At 40.3% G+C, this 17,625-nt stretch overlaps 2 protein-coding genes across 3 annotated transcripts; both read right to left on the bottom strand.

Moving 5' to 3' along the window:
* Positions 1 to 2,181: 2,181 nt before the first annotated feature.
* On the bottom strand, positions 2,182 to 16,328 carry RB195_023731 (uncharacterized protein; the record flags this gene model as incomplete). Of its 2 annotated transcripts, XM_064211259.1 has the most annotated exons (4): positions 2,182 to 2,316; positions 5,313 to 5,391; positions 5,457 to 5,512; positions 15,913 to 15,978. In XM_064211259.1, 4 exons carry the CDS (start codon positions 15,976 to 15,978, stop codon positions 2,182 to 2,184), a joined length of 336 nt encoding a protein of 111 aa, XP_064067141.1. The 2 variants fall into 2 exon arrangements, with proteins under 2 accessions (XP_064067141.1, XP_064067140.1); XM_064211260.1 differs by lacking the exons at positions 2,182 to 2,316; positions 5,313 to 5,391; positions 5,457 to 5,512 and adding exons at positions 16,062 to 16,171; positions 16,230 to 16,328 and having other exon boundaries at positions 15,965 to 15,998.
* On the bottom strand, positions 14,526 to 15,458 carry RB195_023732 (uncharacterized protein; the record flags this gene model as incomplete). Its single annotated transcript, XM_064211261.1, has 2 exons — positions 14,526 to 14,667; positions 15,325 to 15,458. 2 exons carry the CDS (start codon positions 15,456 to 15,458, stop codon positions 14,526 to 14,528), a joined length of 276 nt encoding a protein of 91 aa, XP_064067142.1.
* Positions 16,329 to 17,625: the final 1,297 nt, after the last annotated feature.

Raw genomic sequence — 17,625 nt, 5'->3', positions numbered from 1 at the left:
ATGATAACAAAACTATCGGACTTATAAAGATAACTTCGACGCCGATCAAACTGTCGTGTACCAAAGTTTCGTTATTTTTCACTAGGAAGACAAACTCAAGATCTACCACACAACAAAATGCTCGCAAATAGGATCTTGCACACAGTCTAATTGCAGTAGAGTTAAGCTAGAAGAAATAGTTCCTGAATTCAAAACATCATCTCCATACCCGGGGAACTCAATTTGTTGGAATACATGCAGTGGTATAACATACGGTTGCTCCCTTCAATTTCCAGCATGCACATTTCTGAGAATTGCCCATGTTCTGAAGAACTCTCAGACTGGCTATGAGGTAGTAAGTTGCAAGGAATGGAAACCAGTAATTCAAACCGATGTTAACTTCAATCTATATCTTCTATAGTAGAGGAAAGCTGAAATCTTTCAATTTACAACCTTATGTCAAACAAAAGTATGACGAATTGTCACTGACAGTAATTTTTTTTTTTGCAAAAACCACATTCTCCTATGATGTACAAATGATTCGTTGTAGCGGCCATGGTGCTACCAGATTACTATTAACCTTCTGTTGAGTGTGAGTCAGAAGCATCTGCTTCTGATGTCTTTGTAAACTGCACATATCGCATGATATGCTTTTGCAAAAAATATGAAAGCACCCCAAATATGCCATTGATCACATGATTCACTTCAAAATTTGAGAAAAGAAGTATCGAATGTAGTGCGAATACTCACTCGGTTCCCAGAAATCTTTTGCCGAGAAAAAAGTTTTGGGAAGAAAATCTTGGCAAAAAAGTCTAAGTGCTATTAGTAGTCATTTCCGGCTATTAAAAGAAATCCTTTGTGTTCAAATTTTGCAGTAAAAAAAATGCGAAGGGGCGTTGTCGTCCAGCTCAGTAACAAAACCATAACCTAACCGAATACATGGCTTTCATTGGTTTGCTTGGTCTGTAGCCAACGTGGTCGAACACGTCGAGCATAACTTTACATTGATCTCACTTTTTCAACGAGGGATACCTCTAAAATAGCTTAAGCTCCGCAAACTCGAACTGTTTCTGTAATTTCCTCTTATTGAAGTTGGTAAATAGGGTTTCCTCCTCCATCGCAACCCTTCTTCTGTCATTGATGGCACTTTCCTACTCTGTCTTTTTTGACTTATCTCTGTTTATCGGATTGTGCGTGCTTGTTCCATAGCACCTCTCATCTTTTTATTGTTTTGTATTGTTAATATTGGCAACAAACGCATAACAAACACATATGTTAGGCCAATTACTACCCCTTCAACGGTAGGGCTGAGAATAATGCTTGCCCATTTGTTTTTTGAAACTCGAAAGGTGCTTGAAAAAAAAAGCTGACTAAATGTTATGTTATGGTGGTACGAAGGAATTACTAGCTTCCTTTCTCACACTACATTCGTATATTGTGCTTGGAAAAAAAGGTGTAAGGAAATCCCTCTATAATTTTCTCTGTCTACATTGCATCTTGCATTTATGGTATATTTTGGCCTGCAGAGACCATTTTATTCATAAGCATTAAAATTTTGTCGACTATGTGCATGCATGCAATTATCAGTATCATTCTTCGCTGCTGGCAAATTAATCACCTTTTGCACTATTTTTGCTCTGTTGGTCGGTTTGTTACCGTCTTCTATTCCAAAGCATTAATAATCCATTTATAATTTGGTGGGATCAGTTGTACGCCTTTATGGCTGTTTCTGCTCTCCCTTTTAAGCCATCTCTAAGTAAGAGCATTTTTTCGACTTACTTAAAACATTACTTTGGTCGGCGAGCGTTTCATATATTGTCCAAAATTCTGGGAACTCTTTTTTCGTCCCCGTAGAATTGTGGCAACCTTAGTTGTTTGCGTTTGAGAGTACAACATATGAAATCTTTATCATCTCCTCCACTCCTTTCCGAATTTTTGAATTATCCCCTGAGAGACAAACGATGTCATTTTGTGTAATAGGGCTTTCTTCGGTTTCCTCAGTCGCAGTTGACACTGTTGCGGTCTGTTTATGGACTCTCTATGACTTATTCCCATCCTTCTGGCGACTTTTCCCATGTGATTCCGTGCTTCTGTGATTCTGGCACTTAGTATATATATATATATATATATATATATATATATATATATATATATATATATATATATATATATATATATATTAAGCGCCTATATATATATATATCATTTTGTCTGTCTTTGCATTTGCATTTTGCACTCCGTGTTGTTTTCAATCTCCTCAATTTCACTAGTGAGGTCCTTTTTATTCCCTTTTGATCTTGCTTCTTCATATTCTTTTCGCAGTTCATTGATCAATACCTGAAGAGCGTTTTGCTGATTTTGATTGTCTCTATGCTCTCAGAACGCAAGTTTTCATGTTTTTCCTAATCTGATCCTGAGGGTTTTATCTCCTCTGAGTAAGTGTTGTATTTATCCAGCAGTGAGTGGAGCGTTTTTGCACTCAGCAATATAGGCTTTTTGTGAAAAACTAGCGTCATGGTGGCGCAAGAGGAATCGTAGCGATGGTACGCTGCAAGCTTTGACTTTAGACTGCACAAGAAATACGCTTAAGCAGCTATTAGCTTGCTTTTGCCAGCGAGGGGGGGGGGGTGCGTGTAAAGAGGGTCCCGGCGGAATTTCCAGCATGCCCCGGTCATGCCTCGTCAGGGCAATTAGCGATGGTGCGTGTCCTAAAGAGATTCACTTTCGTTGGCGCCTAAATAACTGACTCTGCTTACCTACCGCTAATCATACGCCGCATCAACGGCTAGGATATATTTCACTATCTACCAAATTGTTCTGGAGAATCAGACAGATTCACTGTAATTTTTTGACGTGAGGTGATCTCAATTTAGTAGTCGCACCAGAAGCAAGAGAAATCCTCACGTGAAGTTTAAGTTAAGGATGTATCTAATAGCTTTAAATTACGTGCATAAAAATTTTCGTTAAAACGGAACATTCCAGCTCTCAAAAGTAATGAGAATTAACGTTATCCTGTAACTCCCAAGCTTTTTTGTAGCCTAACTTATTTCTGGACAGAGGGGCCTTCTGTATCTCTGACTTCCGGGAACTTACAGGACGAAAAAGAGTTCAAATTTGGTAAGATTTCTAGACTTTCTGAAGGTGATATAAAGACAAACTCACTGCCTTTCTTTATTAGAACACCATACGAAATCCCATGTACTTCTATCTAACACTATTACTCTTTGACTTATTCGGTCATTTCGACAGCTCACACCACTCTTCTTTACATATTTCCTTGTAACTGCTCAGTTTTCTGCGTCCCTGTGGCAGGAAGGACATCTATGACGGTTGTCTGCGTCTTCATGAACGACTGGACCTCGTCGAGATATGTTCGCGTATCCGCCGGCATATCCACTAGGCACCTTATGTCTCGGAGGCATTCGCGGAGAATCCGCCGGGACCCTCTTTACCGTTCCCCAGCGAGGGGTGGACTGGACTTTGCGTAAGCAGCTATAAGTTGGCTGCTGTCAGCGAAGGGTGGACTGGACTTTATTAAGCAGCCATGAATTTTTTGCAGGCAGCTATGAGTGGGCTGGACTTTGTGATCCGTTTGAGGATCTCGGCTTTATTAAATTTCGCCGATGCTCCAAAATGTGATAGTGCGAAGGAATTAATAGTTTCCTTCTTTGCACTATATATTGTGCTTGGGCTCGTGCCCTAATATATTGTGGTTCAGTAGTAGAATAATTTATTAGTTGACGGACGAAGAGCGTGTGCTCTCTAGGAGCCACAAACACAGGAATGCCCCTTGTGGACGGTCGTTCATAAAACTTCGTGTGCGGGTCGGTTGGCGGTTAAAAAATGCAAGTCTTTACGATGCCGGTTGTTTGCACAAAGGATATATGGTACTGTGCACAAAATTACGGAATAAGAGCACGAAATTGGGGTCCTGATCCAAATATCAGGACATATGTATTATTTAATGAAGGATTCCCGTCTTGCAATACAGGTTTGGCTTGATTCTTTAATTTTTTTTTAGATGACTGAATTAGAGTGTAAAGTTGACAAGATGAAACATTTTCGACACCACCTGCTTTTTGCATTTAATGAAACTGACCAAGCTGTTTGAGCAGTCCAGTGTTGCGCATGCGCAATTTTAAGTTCCAGTTTTTTTTCAAGTAATTATTACTCCAATTATTACTCACCCCGATAGCTCTGACATCTCGATAATTTATTATAATAGTTACCTGGTACGTACTAACTGATTATAAAAAACTAACAAACGTGCACTAATTTTTGTAACGCATTAAAATGAATTTGTCTTATATATAGACTTGAATGGGAATGAGGACGCAAGTGAGAGAAAATGATGTCCTAACATTGATGAATTGATTCATCTATTAAAAAAACAGTCAGTAACTCGACACATCTTTTAAAGGCATCACCCCACGAATCTGAGGTGGTGCAGATTTCAGGTGGAGTATTCGTATACGGGATGGGAGACTACGGAGAGGGAGGTGATTTCGTCCATTTCTTCCTAATTGCCGTAAAAAACGGCTCGGAAAATACGGCGCCGCACAAGACTGGCGCGCTCCAATCGAACCTCTTGTACAAAATAGTGCGCCAAAACGAATGAAGCCGTATCTTCCGAGCCGTTTTTTACGGCAATTAGGAAGAAATGAACGGAATCACCCCCCTCTCCGTAGTCTCCCATCCTGTATACGAATACTCCTCCTGAAATCTGCACCACCTCAGATTCGTGGGGTGATGTCTTTAACGGAAGTATAGTTGAACCAGAAAAAGGTGAGAGATCTGGTACGTGCTAAACACCAAAATAACGAAGTTATAAACTATACTTCGGTCCTGGAATTGGACGAGCTTAAGAGTTATGATCAATGTGAGCTTAACCCATCTTAAAAAGTCCACATCTCCAATAATACGGAATGTTCATCTTTGATTGATGAGTTATTAGCATAAATTAATTCACCCATCCCATTTGCGACACATCGTTGCCACATCAATTTCATTAGTGGCGGACCAAAATGTCCAGAACCAAAAGTTCGATTCCGATGGTCGAAGATTGTCCTGCCACAGGACCGCTTCAAATCATTCGCTGGACTGTGTGGTTATAGCCGTGGTGAAACTCTTACTAGATATGTTAGTCGTTATTCACGAAAGTTCCACAAAACAAAATCTTTAGTTAAAAGAGAGTAAAATTAGTTGTAGAATAAAAAAAGAGCGATAAAGTTGTTTAGGCGTCATAGATAAACAACTTGCTCTTGTCGTGGTCCGAGTAACAATATTCCATTAAAATTGTTACCCTATTCAATCAAATGATAAATTAGTCTCGCCTTAGCTCGAGCCTCTCTAGTTGCTTCGGCTTCTGCTGCCATTGCTCTTTGCAATTGTACCGGCAGTCTTACGTCCTTTCTGTAAGAGACGGATTGGCCAGTATAATTTACTTCATATTCAAGAACAAAGCCTACGCAACATACATTTCAACACGCTCCACTTTAATACCCCAGCTCTCCGTTGCTTCATCAAGCAGCGCCTAAAAATGGATTTAAACAGTGAAGAAGATGAAATACAGGAAACCCAAAGTTTAAAAAGTGAAGAATGCCATTTCTAGAAGAAAGAGAAAAAGTAGATTTTCAGTCCCTTACAACCATGGTGAAGCAAAGTTTACACTTAGTGAATTCCTTAGACTGTTGCAATTGCAAATTCGTACAGTAGAATCGCCAATTCTTCGACAGAAGACGAAAAAGAAGCGGATTCACTGTAGCTTTCTAATGAGTGAACTGTTAAGTATTCATTCACTACAAGAGTTTGTTACAAATGGTGATGACTGCTCTTTAGCGGTGATAGTGATATTTGTTCAATTCCCCATTCACGATGAAATCCAGACTTCCTCGTGTTAGACTTCACATCACATTGTATTAACTCTACTTTGCTACCTACGTCTTCTGGAAGGAAATCGTAGTCTACAAAAAAAAACGATGGCCATGATCAGTAGTTCTTGGATTTTGTATGTATTGAAAAAAAAATTTCATCTCAAGAGTACGAAAATCTGACTTTACTTGAATCTTGGCATGGCAATTGCCCTCTTGTTTTTATGTGCAGACCAGAACCAAAATAGTTAACGTTTTGACTTGATGTTGACCAACGTTTTTCTTCTTTTCTCTTTTTCACAATACTGTTGTAATAGAAGTTCTCTGCTGCATGACGGCCCTCTATTATCGCGAGCCATACGACTATTTAGTGATTGTTAGTTTATTTAATTCTTTGTCTACTTTTCGTTTAAGTCTTAACTCGTGCTTCAATGAGGTGATTGGGAGGATACATTGCATATGTCTGCGATTTTTCAGGATCTGAGAAAGCGAAGAACGGAACAGTAACCAAAAGAAAGCTTTGTTAACAGTCTTGGTTCTCAGCTCCATTTATCGCAGAAACAAATTTTGTCCGACTTATTCGCAAATCCCGGATTCTGTGCCGCATCTCGGAGTCTTTCCAGCTAACAGTGTAACAGGCGCACTTTGTATGAATTACATAACATCCTGGCCATCGTCAGTACGTCTTAGTGCATTTTAAACGGTGCAATATTTTTTGACAGCGCTCTGATAGACACTTTCCCAACTGGTTTTTTATGAAATACATCTACCCCACCTTCTCCCTTTATTGCCATATCCTCCTTTTCATCTTCTTCTAGTCACATGTTGACCTCGTTAAAAACACTTTGAACATTGTTTTACTACCAAATGTTGCAACTTCCTTTTCAAAATGCATTCACAAGAAGCACATCCTAGCCCACCTTTGTCTTTACCTAAACAGATATTCTCCTAAAAATTTAAACTCAAAAAGAAAGTGTATAAAAGTTAATATAATCGACATTTTCTCTCAAAATCATCACCATTTTCGTACTCAGAAGCTAGAGCCAAGTCAACAATGTTGTTACAGTACTGCATCTAGAGCAAAATAAATGAATTCATACAACCTATGAGAGAACCAATACTTCCGCGGAAAGGTTGCCTACGGTCTGCGCTCCTAACGTATCTGAGGACAAAATTTGGTCCAAATCGTTCCGAAGAAAGCTAGGCATGATGTTTTTAGGTATTACCACACATCAAACGCCAGCATTTCATTACTATACAAAACTGCCGCTCACGATAGGAGGGACAAAGCGACTACTTTTGTTGTAGAATGACTGAAATTGTTACTAACCTTTCCGAATACTAAAAGAAGTAGGATGAATTTTCTTCTTCTTTTTTTTTGAAACTGTACTGCTTTAACTCTTCTAAAAGTCACTTTTTTTAAACTACAGCAACGAATATTTCTTGTCTAAACTTTTTTTGCATCTATATTCCTTGCATTATTATTCAAGTGTTCGCGAAGATCATCTCCATGCGTATATCAAGGGTCCTTGATGAGGCCCAAGCGGAAGAACAAGCTGGATTCTGTCAGGACCACATCCAGGCCGTGTCAAAGGTCATAGAGCTTCATTAAGCACCCTTGATACACCTTTGATACAGTCTGGATGTATGTTCCCGGCTCTATGGCCAAGATCTTTGGAAACATCATTTGGCCCTTCGTCGACCATGAGAAAACTTAGAAACGAATATAATACTGTCAACGCTGGCCGATCAGAGTGTGGACGCGTCATACAATACGATCGCTAATTCCTCGTCAGAAGACGAAGAAGACGCGGATTCGCGCCTTTTTCGTCTTTCTTTCATAACTCGCCTCAATTTGATTTATTATAAAATCTGTACATCAACAGATTCGTTAGCGCAAACTCTACCGATTAATCAGAACTTTCAAGACTTATCAAGAAAACCCTTTTTGAAAAAATCACCTGCGGGTACACATTAACAAGGTTGAGTCCGAGATAATTGCGCCCCGAGGATATATGATTTTTGACGTGAACAGGCTTTCCGGAAAGTGAAATCGATACCATTCAATAGATCTCTTTCTCCTAAAAAACTATATCCACTTAATATTTGAAGAAACTTCCAATAAATCGCAAAAAATAAGCTCTCTGTAAAAATAGTTGAAAAGTCATGTCTTTGCAGGTTCAAAACTGACCGCAGTTGAGACATGTCATAGTCATAATTAAAAATCAAATTAGAACAAATCATAGGACAAAGACTGCTCTCTGTTGTATTGTCCCGGCAGATGGCAAACCTAATTTGTCGGCGATTTACGAATTGTCAGAAATCAGAGTAAGAAATGCAAAATACCGAAGTTGTAACTTTAGCTGCAAAAAAAAAGAAAATCCTGGGTGGCTGCAAAATCTAGGGACAAGGTCATTCTACAACAAATAGTTTTCTTGCGGTTTTTGTAAGAAAATAGTTTTTAACCTGGAGTTGAAACATGTCACTTTGGTCAAATTTACAAAATCTTCATTGTCATGGAATTATAGTTGTGAGAGAGATCAAATTGTTCGCAATATTATGAAGAATACGAATATGTAACTATCATTTCACTTTTCGAGAAACTTGTTTACGTCAAAGATCATATATCCTCGGGGCGCAATTATCTCGGACTCAACCTTGTTAATGTGTACCCGCAGGTGATTTTTTCAAAAAGGGTTTCCTTGATAGGTCTTGAAAGTTCTGATTACATTCAATCGGTAGAGCTCGCGCTCACGAATCTATTGATGTACAGATTTTATAATAAAGATCAAATTGGGGCGAGTTATGAAAGAAAGAGTTATAAATGTCCTCACACACAGTAGGATCGCTTCTTCTTCTTTCGAAGAATTAGCAATTGCTGTGTGTGAGGACATTAGTCGTTTACTGCGATCGATCGACGAATCCCTACGGTACATCTTTACGACCGGCCAAAATTCATTCGGACGCTCCTATAGGCAATTCATTTCATTCGACGAATCGCAGGCGGAAGCGGGGCGCAAGGGTGGTGCATTGTAACAGAGGACGTCGTAAAGAAGCGCGTTCCGAAGCCGCCTGTTTACAGTAATGCAGCGAGAGATGAACGGAACCACTCATATATTCATAATCTACAGATATAGTCATAAAGTTAAAAGGATAAAGTTTCTGGCGTTAATCAACCCGCTTGGGATGCGCCCCCACGTTCACTTCAATTCAGAATCGTTTGAGGTTTACGAACGTGTAACTGGCCTATACAATGACTTGCTGTGGCTAGCCGATGTGTCAAGTCAGTGTTTTATCCTCCCAGACAAGTCTGGTACCAATTTATCGATCCTAGAGGGATGAAAGGCTTGGTGAGCACTAGTGCGGATTCGAACCTCCGATTGATCGTGCAGGAAGCGGTACCCCTAACCACAACATTACATACTCCAACGAAAATATACCACGCAGGATTCGTGAAGTGATGCCTTCAAGGGCAATGTCCCGTCTCCAAAAAAGTCACGCTTTGCGAAGTCAGTGCAGCGAACTTGGAAATACTTCTTAGAAACTGTTTTCCTCATTGTTTTCCCCACTTTCCATTCCTTCGAGTAAAACTGTTCAGTTCAGTCGGAAGTCTTGAAGGAGAAAAAAATTTCTTGGCTATGTGCTTTGGTCTTAATCCTTAGCACAACTTGGCAATATTCGCAAAGAAAAACCGAAACTGTTTGGACCTAGTACACTCAACAACTTGCTTTTTTAGTATTGCCTAAAAAACGAGTGTCGCCATAATGTTCTCAGTTTCCAATATCCTTGGATAGAAAGTGATAGTAGTTCGAATGTTCTCTTGTCTTGAAACCTCGGCATATTCTGTCTGTGTTTTGCTATAGTGTGCCTACGAGGTTTTTAGATGGAACCTTTATTTGCCTGACGTTTCGGCTTTTTCGCCGTCTTCAGAGGCCTAAATAGAGGATGACTGGAACAATGCTACGTTTATCCCGTCAAGTGCCACACCAGCCTGGGTCAGTGTTTCGACAATCGTTCAGGGTAGTGAAAACAGAAACCTATCTACATTGAAATTAGTCTTACGTGTTGCTCAACCGGATGTGGCGCGGCTGGTTGCACGCACTTGTCACTCAGTGTACCAGCGAATGAGTATTACTGCGTGTAGGTCAGCAGCGACGATATAGATGATTTGATCTACAAACAGAATATCAGGCGGTTATAGGTCACAGAGCGGTACAAGTGGCAAGAACTCATTCGTTATCGACAAACATTCATTCCTATTATTCATTGAAGGGTTTCTTTTAAGAATCCAAAACGCCTCCAACGTCTTCCTTGTCGATATTTCTGTTTCGTGAGCCAGTATAACGCATTTCACATCATAATCGTTTCCGTTGTGGGCCTCATGTCTGTGCCTTCCTAGTGATGTTATTCTTAAAAGAAACCCTTCAATGATTAATAGGAATGAATGCTTGTCGATAACAAATGAGTTCTTGCCACTTGTACCGCTCTGTGACCTATAACCGCTTGATAATCTGTGTGTAGATCAAATTATCTATATCGTCGCTGGTGATCTACACCAGCAATACTCATTCGCTGGTACACTGAGTGACAAGTGCGTGCTACCAGCCGCGCCACGTCCGGTGGAACAACACGTAAGACTAATTTCAATGCAGATAGGTTTCTGTTTTCACTACCCTCAACGATTGTCGAAACACTGACCCAGGGTAGCGTAACACTTGACGGGATAAACGTAGCATTGCTCCAGTCATCCTCTATTTAGGCCTCTGAAGACGGCGAAAAAGCCGAAACGTCAGACAAATAAAGAGTTCCATCTAAAAACCCCGCTGGCACACTATCACAAAACATAGAAAATTATAGTTTTCCATCCCTAAAGGAAAGCGGCCTATGAAGAGGACAGACTCAGCAAGAAAAAAAAAAAGCAGAGTGACGGACGCGCTTTGCAAAATTACTACACGTGGAAGATCAATTCATCTTGCACCTCGACTGGTAGGCTTTTACTGCGCGGAGAGTAGGAATGGTTCAAACTCATTAGCAACTATACAGTCCATAGGCGGATCAGTACTAGCGTACAAAACATGCTCTGCGCTCTTTCCGAAAGTGTCTGTGGGCAAAGTCTATCCTCCTCATTCACTGTTAATGTGTTGTTGCGTTTTCTTCGTCTTTTTTCTTTTTTTTTTTCTTCGTCCCTATCTTTTTATTATAAAAAAAGTCCAAAAAAACCCAAACTAAACTGAGAACCAGAGCCTTTGCTTTGCACTTAGCTAGATCATCACCGTATAAAGTCTTGTCATTCGACCCCTTAGTGGTCTTATGGAGGTTCAGTTGAAATAAGTAGAACGCATTGTTTGAAAAAATAGACTCCCACACACAGCTTCCTCGATATGACCGTTGAAATGCTGTTGATAAAGTACTCCCGAGAATACGTCATTGAGCTCACTGCTCACTATTTCTGACAGAATAAAAATTTCGATGAATTCTTGAGCACAGAATATTTCAGCAGACTGTGAGAAAGCGCTGTAAAAGCATCGTTTTGAAAGGATTTTACCAAAGAGTTGAGTATGCGGCGAAACGTTGTTGTGTTTTGTGTGTATGTTCACTTGCACGTGTATTTTCCATACTCTATTTTTTTGTATAGATATTGTAAGTGTTCATATCCACTTACTTATTTCTTGTTTCAGTGTCAAAAATACTGAAATCACGGCACTTCAAGCAAATAAAGATCTCCGACACTTCTTCTTCTACTGTTTATTGAAATTCACATACAAACACCAGTTTTCATCTCTAGTACCAATAGAAGAAATAAATGGACGACGTGGACTCATTGCAAGATGGGAGAGGAGATCAGGTTGAATCACGAGTTGAATTTTTAAACTTCCGCCACTTAACCTAACGAACTTGAGGATCGACGGAGTCTTTGTGACCACACCCCACCGTGACCGTGGAACATCATTCGCACTGATATAACCGTCGTTAGACAGTCGACATTATTTATGTGCTGCTCTTTCGGCAATAAATCTTTATCTGTAGGTCATGTTGGCATTCTATACCACATGATCATGCGATTTCCACTTAGACACTGACACTTGACTAAACTCGACGAGTAGAATGTATCGCAACGTTCGTTTTTATCTGCACAAAGCGCCATGCTTACTGCGTTTATAAAATTGGAACAGAGACAAGAAATCGACTCCATACTTAGACGGGACTATTGAGGAGTAGAAATGGCTCCAAAAAATAAAGTGTAATACTTATTACAATTTGATAAACTTGAAACAGAAAGAAAAAAAAGGAACGGCAAGCAGTTCTATTTCACCGTTTACCTCAAAGCATTAAATTGTGTATTGTAAATTGTATTGTGCATTAAAAGGATAAAGTCTCTGTCGCATCAATCAACTTGGGATTCACTAAAGCGTTTTACTGCAATTCGTAATCCTTGAGGTTTTTGGAACCCGCCTAGACCTAAACAATGACTTGCGAGGGTCAGCCGATGTATCAAGTAGTTACCTTTATCCTTCCAGACAACTCTGGTACCAATTTGTCAACCTCGGAGGAATGAAAAGCTTGATCTATCAGTGCGGTTTCGCAACATCGACCGTGCAGTCATAGCGGATCCCTTACCGACTGCGCACATCCGTCCCGTTGTGTGTTGGTAAGTGGTATTCTCCATTTCCACTTCTCTTCAAACCTCCTTCTCAATCCTCATTAATATCACCACACAAAAACCAAACTTGTAAAAAAAATACACACGTGATAAATACACATGTCAGAAATCATTTGATTTGAAGTCACATGCTAATCGTAAACATTTCTCATACGACTATAGAAAGGTAAATTTCATTTCTTTTTTAATTAGCTTCATGTTGAAGAGACATTCCTCCGAGTTCTCTGTTCTCGACAATCGGATGATTTCTCATTTACCCATACATTTAATCCTAATGATTTGATAACTATAGAATCCACCCCACTGGCACCATTTTGCGTTTTAATTCATTTTTAACTTTCTTTAGAGTGGAGTGCAACTCAACTGAATTAACTTTCTTTGTCATAAATATATTCATGATTGTTGGGATTCAAATTCAAATGGATTCATGATTGTTATTTTGGATATTGTATTTGCACAATCATTTGCTACAGTCTGCAGGGAACAGTAAAACTTTTTGGAGACACCTCGCACGAAGGGAATCCACCCCAGTAGTCTTCTTCGGCATAGTTTCACTTGCTTTGTAGAAAAACTTCCCCAACAAATTTACTAGCTAGGGCATTAGTGATATAAGGACCCTCCTTAACCTGAAAGTAACGAATACCACGATAACCTAGTCTCCTAATTTAGTGCGACATTTCCGCAGCTCGATCAGAACTATCAGACGAGTTGCTCAGTTACTCTGTTAATAGATTTCTGCTCAATTCCACACCACTAAGATGAACATGCGGTCAGGTGAATTTTGCAGATTGACCTATGATCTTATTATGGAAACATTTGTAGTTATTTGAAACTACATGCAATCATTGTAATTAATAATCATTCATCTTCTGGCTTTTTTGAAGAGATTTTCCTAAGATCATATAGCTGCGAAATATACTGAGTACCTGTTCTTCCAAAGAATTTTGATGCCCCATGGATCATTGATTGGTATCGAGATCTTGATAAGAGAGATTTTTGAATGAGTTCCATCTGATGGGACTTTGGCAGTCGTCTCATCAGGTGGAACTCACTCAAAAGCCTCTCTTATCAACAGGTGGTGTGAGGTATGTACTGGAATAACAATCCATCGGATCCAATGGATTCTGTTTTCTAATACTAAAAAATTTAATGGGGATGGTGTAGCGTAATAGGCAAGAGGTTCCCCGCTGGTGTAGCATGGTCGATGAGAGGTTCGAATCCGTCATAGTGCCAACCAAGCCTTCGCATTAGATGAATTGGCACCAGACTTGTCTAGGAGAATAAAAACATTGACCACATCCATCGGCTAGCCCCCGCAAGTCACTGTACAGGCTAGTTACGAATTCGTAAGCCTCAAACGATTTTGAATTGAATTCAACGCGGTGGCACATACTAAGCGGATTGATTAAAAGCATGCAATTTGACCCATATCCTTTCAAGAAGTTTGCCACAAAAAGAAGCGCCAAAGAAAAAGAACTTTATTGACAAATTACAAGACTAGACATTCACATCAATTGTGAAGGTGTTGCACTAAATATAAAACAATCCTACTTTATTGTTCATAGGTATCAATTAACGAAACTACGACCATCATGATCCACTACTTCCACCGCTTCAGTAAACTATCAATTCCGAAAGTACAGAACTCTCGGAACTCTGGCGGCTGCGAGTCCAAGAAGCACGTAATCTCACTCTCCAGCTCTTTCTGATCATCGAATTTTTCTCTCGTAGATGCAGCTTCAGTGCCAGAAACAAATGGTAGTCAGATGGATCAGGTCAGTGGAATAAGCAGGGTGCAGTAGTAGAACTTCCCAACAAAGCTCGGCAATTTTCTGGCGAGTGAGCTTCATGACAATGCCCGACATCATTTGGGAAAGCTTACTTGCCAGAAAATTGGCGAACAAGGAAGCCTTCCCATAAGACGTCTGGCATTGTCAAGAACCTTATCCGTCAGAAAATTGCCGAGTTTGGTTAGGAAATTCTACCGCACCTTGCTTATTTTACTATTCCATTCTCTACTTCGCGCTTCTTCGACTCGCAACCGTCGGAGTTCCGAAAGTTCTAGACTTTTGGAACTGATAGTCTAATGAAGCGTTGAACATACGTAGTTGATCATGATGATCAGCATTTTGTTGATGTTGATGCTGATTGATATCTCTGGACATTAAACTTATAATTATGAAGAAAAAGTGTAAAATCTGCAGAAAGTAAGAGAAAGAGTGTGAAATTTGGAACAACCTAATATATGTATATTCATCTTTCCGGTATCCACGCCGCAACACGTGTACTACTCGTAAATTGGAATCGTGTTGGTTTTCTTGCGTAAAGGTCTTCAACTAGTCTAGCCTTGCTGTTTTCGTCCTCACTTCTTCTCTGAATTTCTCTTAATTTTTGGGAACAAGTAAGAATTATAAGGATGCAACTCGGGTGCATAGGGTCGATGACTGAGAAGAAGAATTATTTCCAGTAAAAAAAACTAGTTAACCAGAAAAAACATTGTGGGTGGAAACGTTATATTGATAAACCATCTTTCTGGTAAACCCGATCTTTTCTCTTATCTATTTCTTGAAAAGCTTTAAGAGCTCTAAATAAAACAACCGATGGATAGCCTGCATTTCCGACTTTCAGGACAACTCCTGAAAGTCGGAAATGCAGGCTATCCATCGGTTGTATTATTGGCGGCAACCCTCGCTAACTTCACTCATCCTTGTAGTTCGGAATGGTCCAAGCTCGATCCACACCGTTAACTTCACAGCGCTGCTTCGAGTTATGGCACTTAGGTATAGTAGGGTCGAGACGACATGAAGCACGTACGCAATTGCGTATGTAGCTTCTCTCGAATCGCTTCGGTGGGGCGTAGCGGCTGGAAGGGTGGTGAAACCCTTGCTGGCACCATCCATTGCTGCAGTTTGCGACGGTTTCTCCTTGGTTCCAACTGCTACCTCCATCGCGCCGTTTCAAGCGCGTACGCAAATGCACCGCAACTACACTCGTGATTTATTTCGTTTTGACCTGACTATAACTGTATTCGGCTTCATGTTATTTTGTCATTATATCCATGATTCCACTTTCTGTTTTTAGTCACACTTGTAGTTATCTCGATCACAACGCTGTCTCTAGCACTTAGCTTCGGACACAGCCGCTTACGCAACTCAAATACATCAAGCTGCAAGTTGTTTTGTTCAAACTATAGAACTGCAGTCATAAAGCTCACGTCATTTTGTATCAGAAACTAAAATTTCTTGGTCTAACTGTCGGTGACTTCCTGTAAGCATCGAAAAATTGCATGGACATGGACTTTTCGATCAATAAAGTGTATTGTATCGATCGGAAACTGTGAATTGTGACGAACTATAACCAAGCAAAACAGAAGCAATTAAGAGTAATAGAAAAGATTCGTACCTGCATTGATATAGCAATTGCATCGCGGTCGGATAGGATTTCTGATAGACTCCTAGTCCCTAGCATATTGCGAAGAGTTGTCTGCGCTAGCAACCGAAAAAATTTCAGATATCGCTGTTCGTTTTTCGTAATATCTATCATTAAAGTACCTGGTAGAATGATGCGCGTTTTCTACATTTGCGACACTAACAGTAGCGTTTGAAACACGGTAATACACGACCGCATCCACTGAGGTGGTCACGGAGTCTTTTGTGAGAATCTAAAAAAAGAAGGATTTATCCCAAGGATGCCAAAAATCCCATCCTTATAGAAGTTACCTCTTGCGGTGGGACATTAAAAGATACTGTACGCAGGTCCACTTTGGTGTACGACTCGATGCAAGGCAATACGAAGAAAATCCCTGATGTGAAATACATCAAAACAAAAAGAGGATTTGGACATGTGTCACTGAGTTCTGTCCCACGTCTTTTTTTTTCTCTCTCTCTCTCTCGAAAAATGTCACTTGTAGGCCATCTCTCATTGGGCTTCCTCTGTAAAAACATTTATAACCAAGTATAGTTGGATCAAAACGACATGAAGCACGGACAGTTGTGTAAGGGGCTGCGCTCGAAGCGGCGCGGTAGAGCGTGGCGGTTGTTATCGTGTAAGGATCTTCTCTACCGCCACTCATCTCTGCAGTTTGCATGATCCCACCTCGATTCCAACCGCTGCCTCCATCGTACCGCTTCGAGCGCAGCCTTTCGCAGTTGTCTGTGCTTTTCGCCTTGACCCGACTATAACTGACTAATCTCCCAATCCACTACTCATAAGTAAGCAAACCCCACTGTTTTAACACTTCGTAATTTCGATGTCAAGAAGTTTATTCCTTTGAAGTTCCTGGTTACGACTGTTTCCAAATGACGTTCGTAAGAACATAGTCTGCAATGTGGCGTTACCAGTGAAAAGCTTCTTATCTTATGTCAGCTTCTACTAATTCACGTAGATCGCAAAATTGACGGAAAAGCAAGTATGCTACTGAATGAAATGCTCTACCACAGAAATGGGCGTCAGGAGCTAAGGAATTTAAAGAGGCACGGAAGCCCAAGGGAAACTTGTGCTTGTGTTTTACTAAGACAGTATAGCAAGAAACTGAAAAAAAGAGATTGCCAGTGGTCGAAACCATCATAATAGAAAACTGAAGATGTTGGGACTTCACTAATACATAGTGTTAAGGGTGTATTTCACGAGTATAGGAGTGACTAAGCTCCATTTCCTCCATACTATCCAAAAAACAATTGTCAAAAACGGCTTTGTCGCATTGGGCCCTTTACGAGAAATAATGCACCACACCTGCAAAAGCATTTGCGCCACGTCTAAAGCAATCAGTGGGCCAATAGTGCTGTCTCTCTCTCTCTCTCTCCTTAGCTTGCAGACGCGCAGCAACAGGGTCATTTTCCGCATCGTTTTTTCCAGATAATTAGGAGGAATTAAAAATGATCTCGCTCATGCTTGTGAACCACACTCCTTCCCCTCCCCCAATATCTATTCGTAATGAGGGGGGTCCTAACACACCTAATTTTCTGTCGTGCTTCTTTTAGCACTGCCAATAGAGTTGGTGTCAGTGAAACAACCCTACAGATTTGGGACTATCCCTTCAATATGTTGTTGGACAGAATTCCTAGATGTTGTCAGCTTTTATCGCGAAGAAACAACGTGCCTCGAGCAAGCTGACTC

This window comes from Necator americanus, chromosome X (assembly GCF_031761385.1).
Source record: "Necator americanus strain Aroian chromosome X, whole genome shotgun sequence".
In the NCBI taxonomy this organism is placed as follows: domain Eukaryota; kingdom Metazoa; phylum Nematoda; class Chromadorea; order Rhabditida; family Ancylostomatidae; genus Necator; species Necator americanus.
This window is presented reverse-complemented; position numbering and strand designations above follow the sequence as displayed.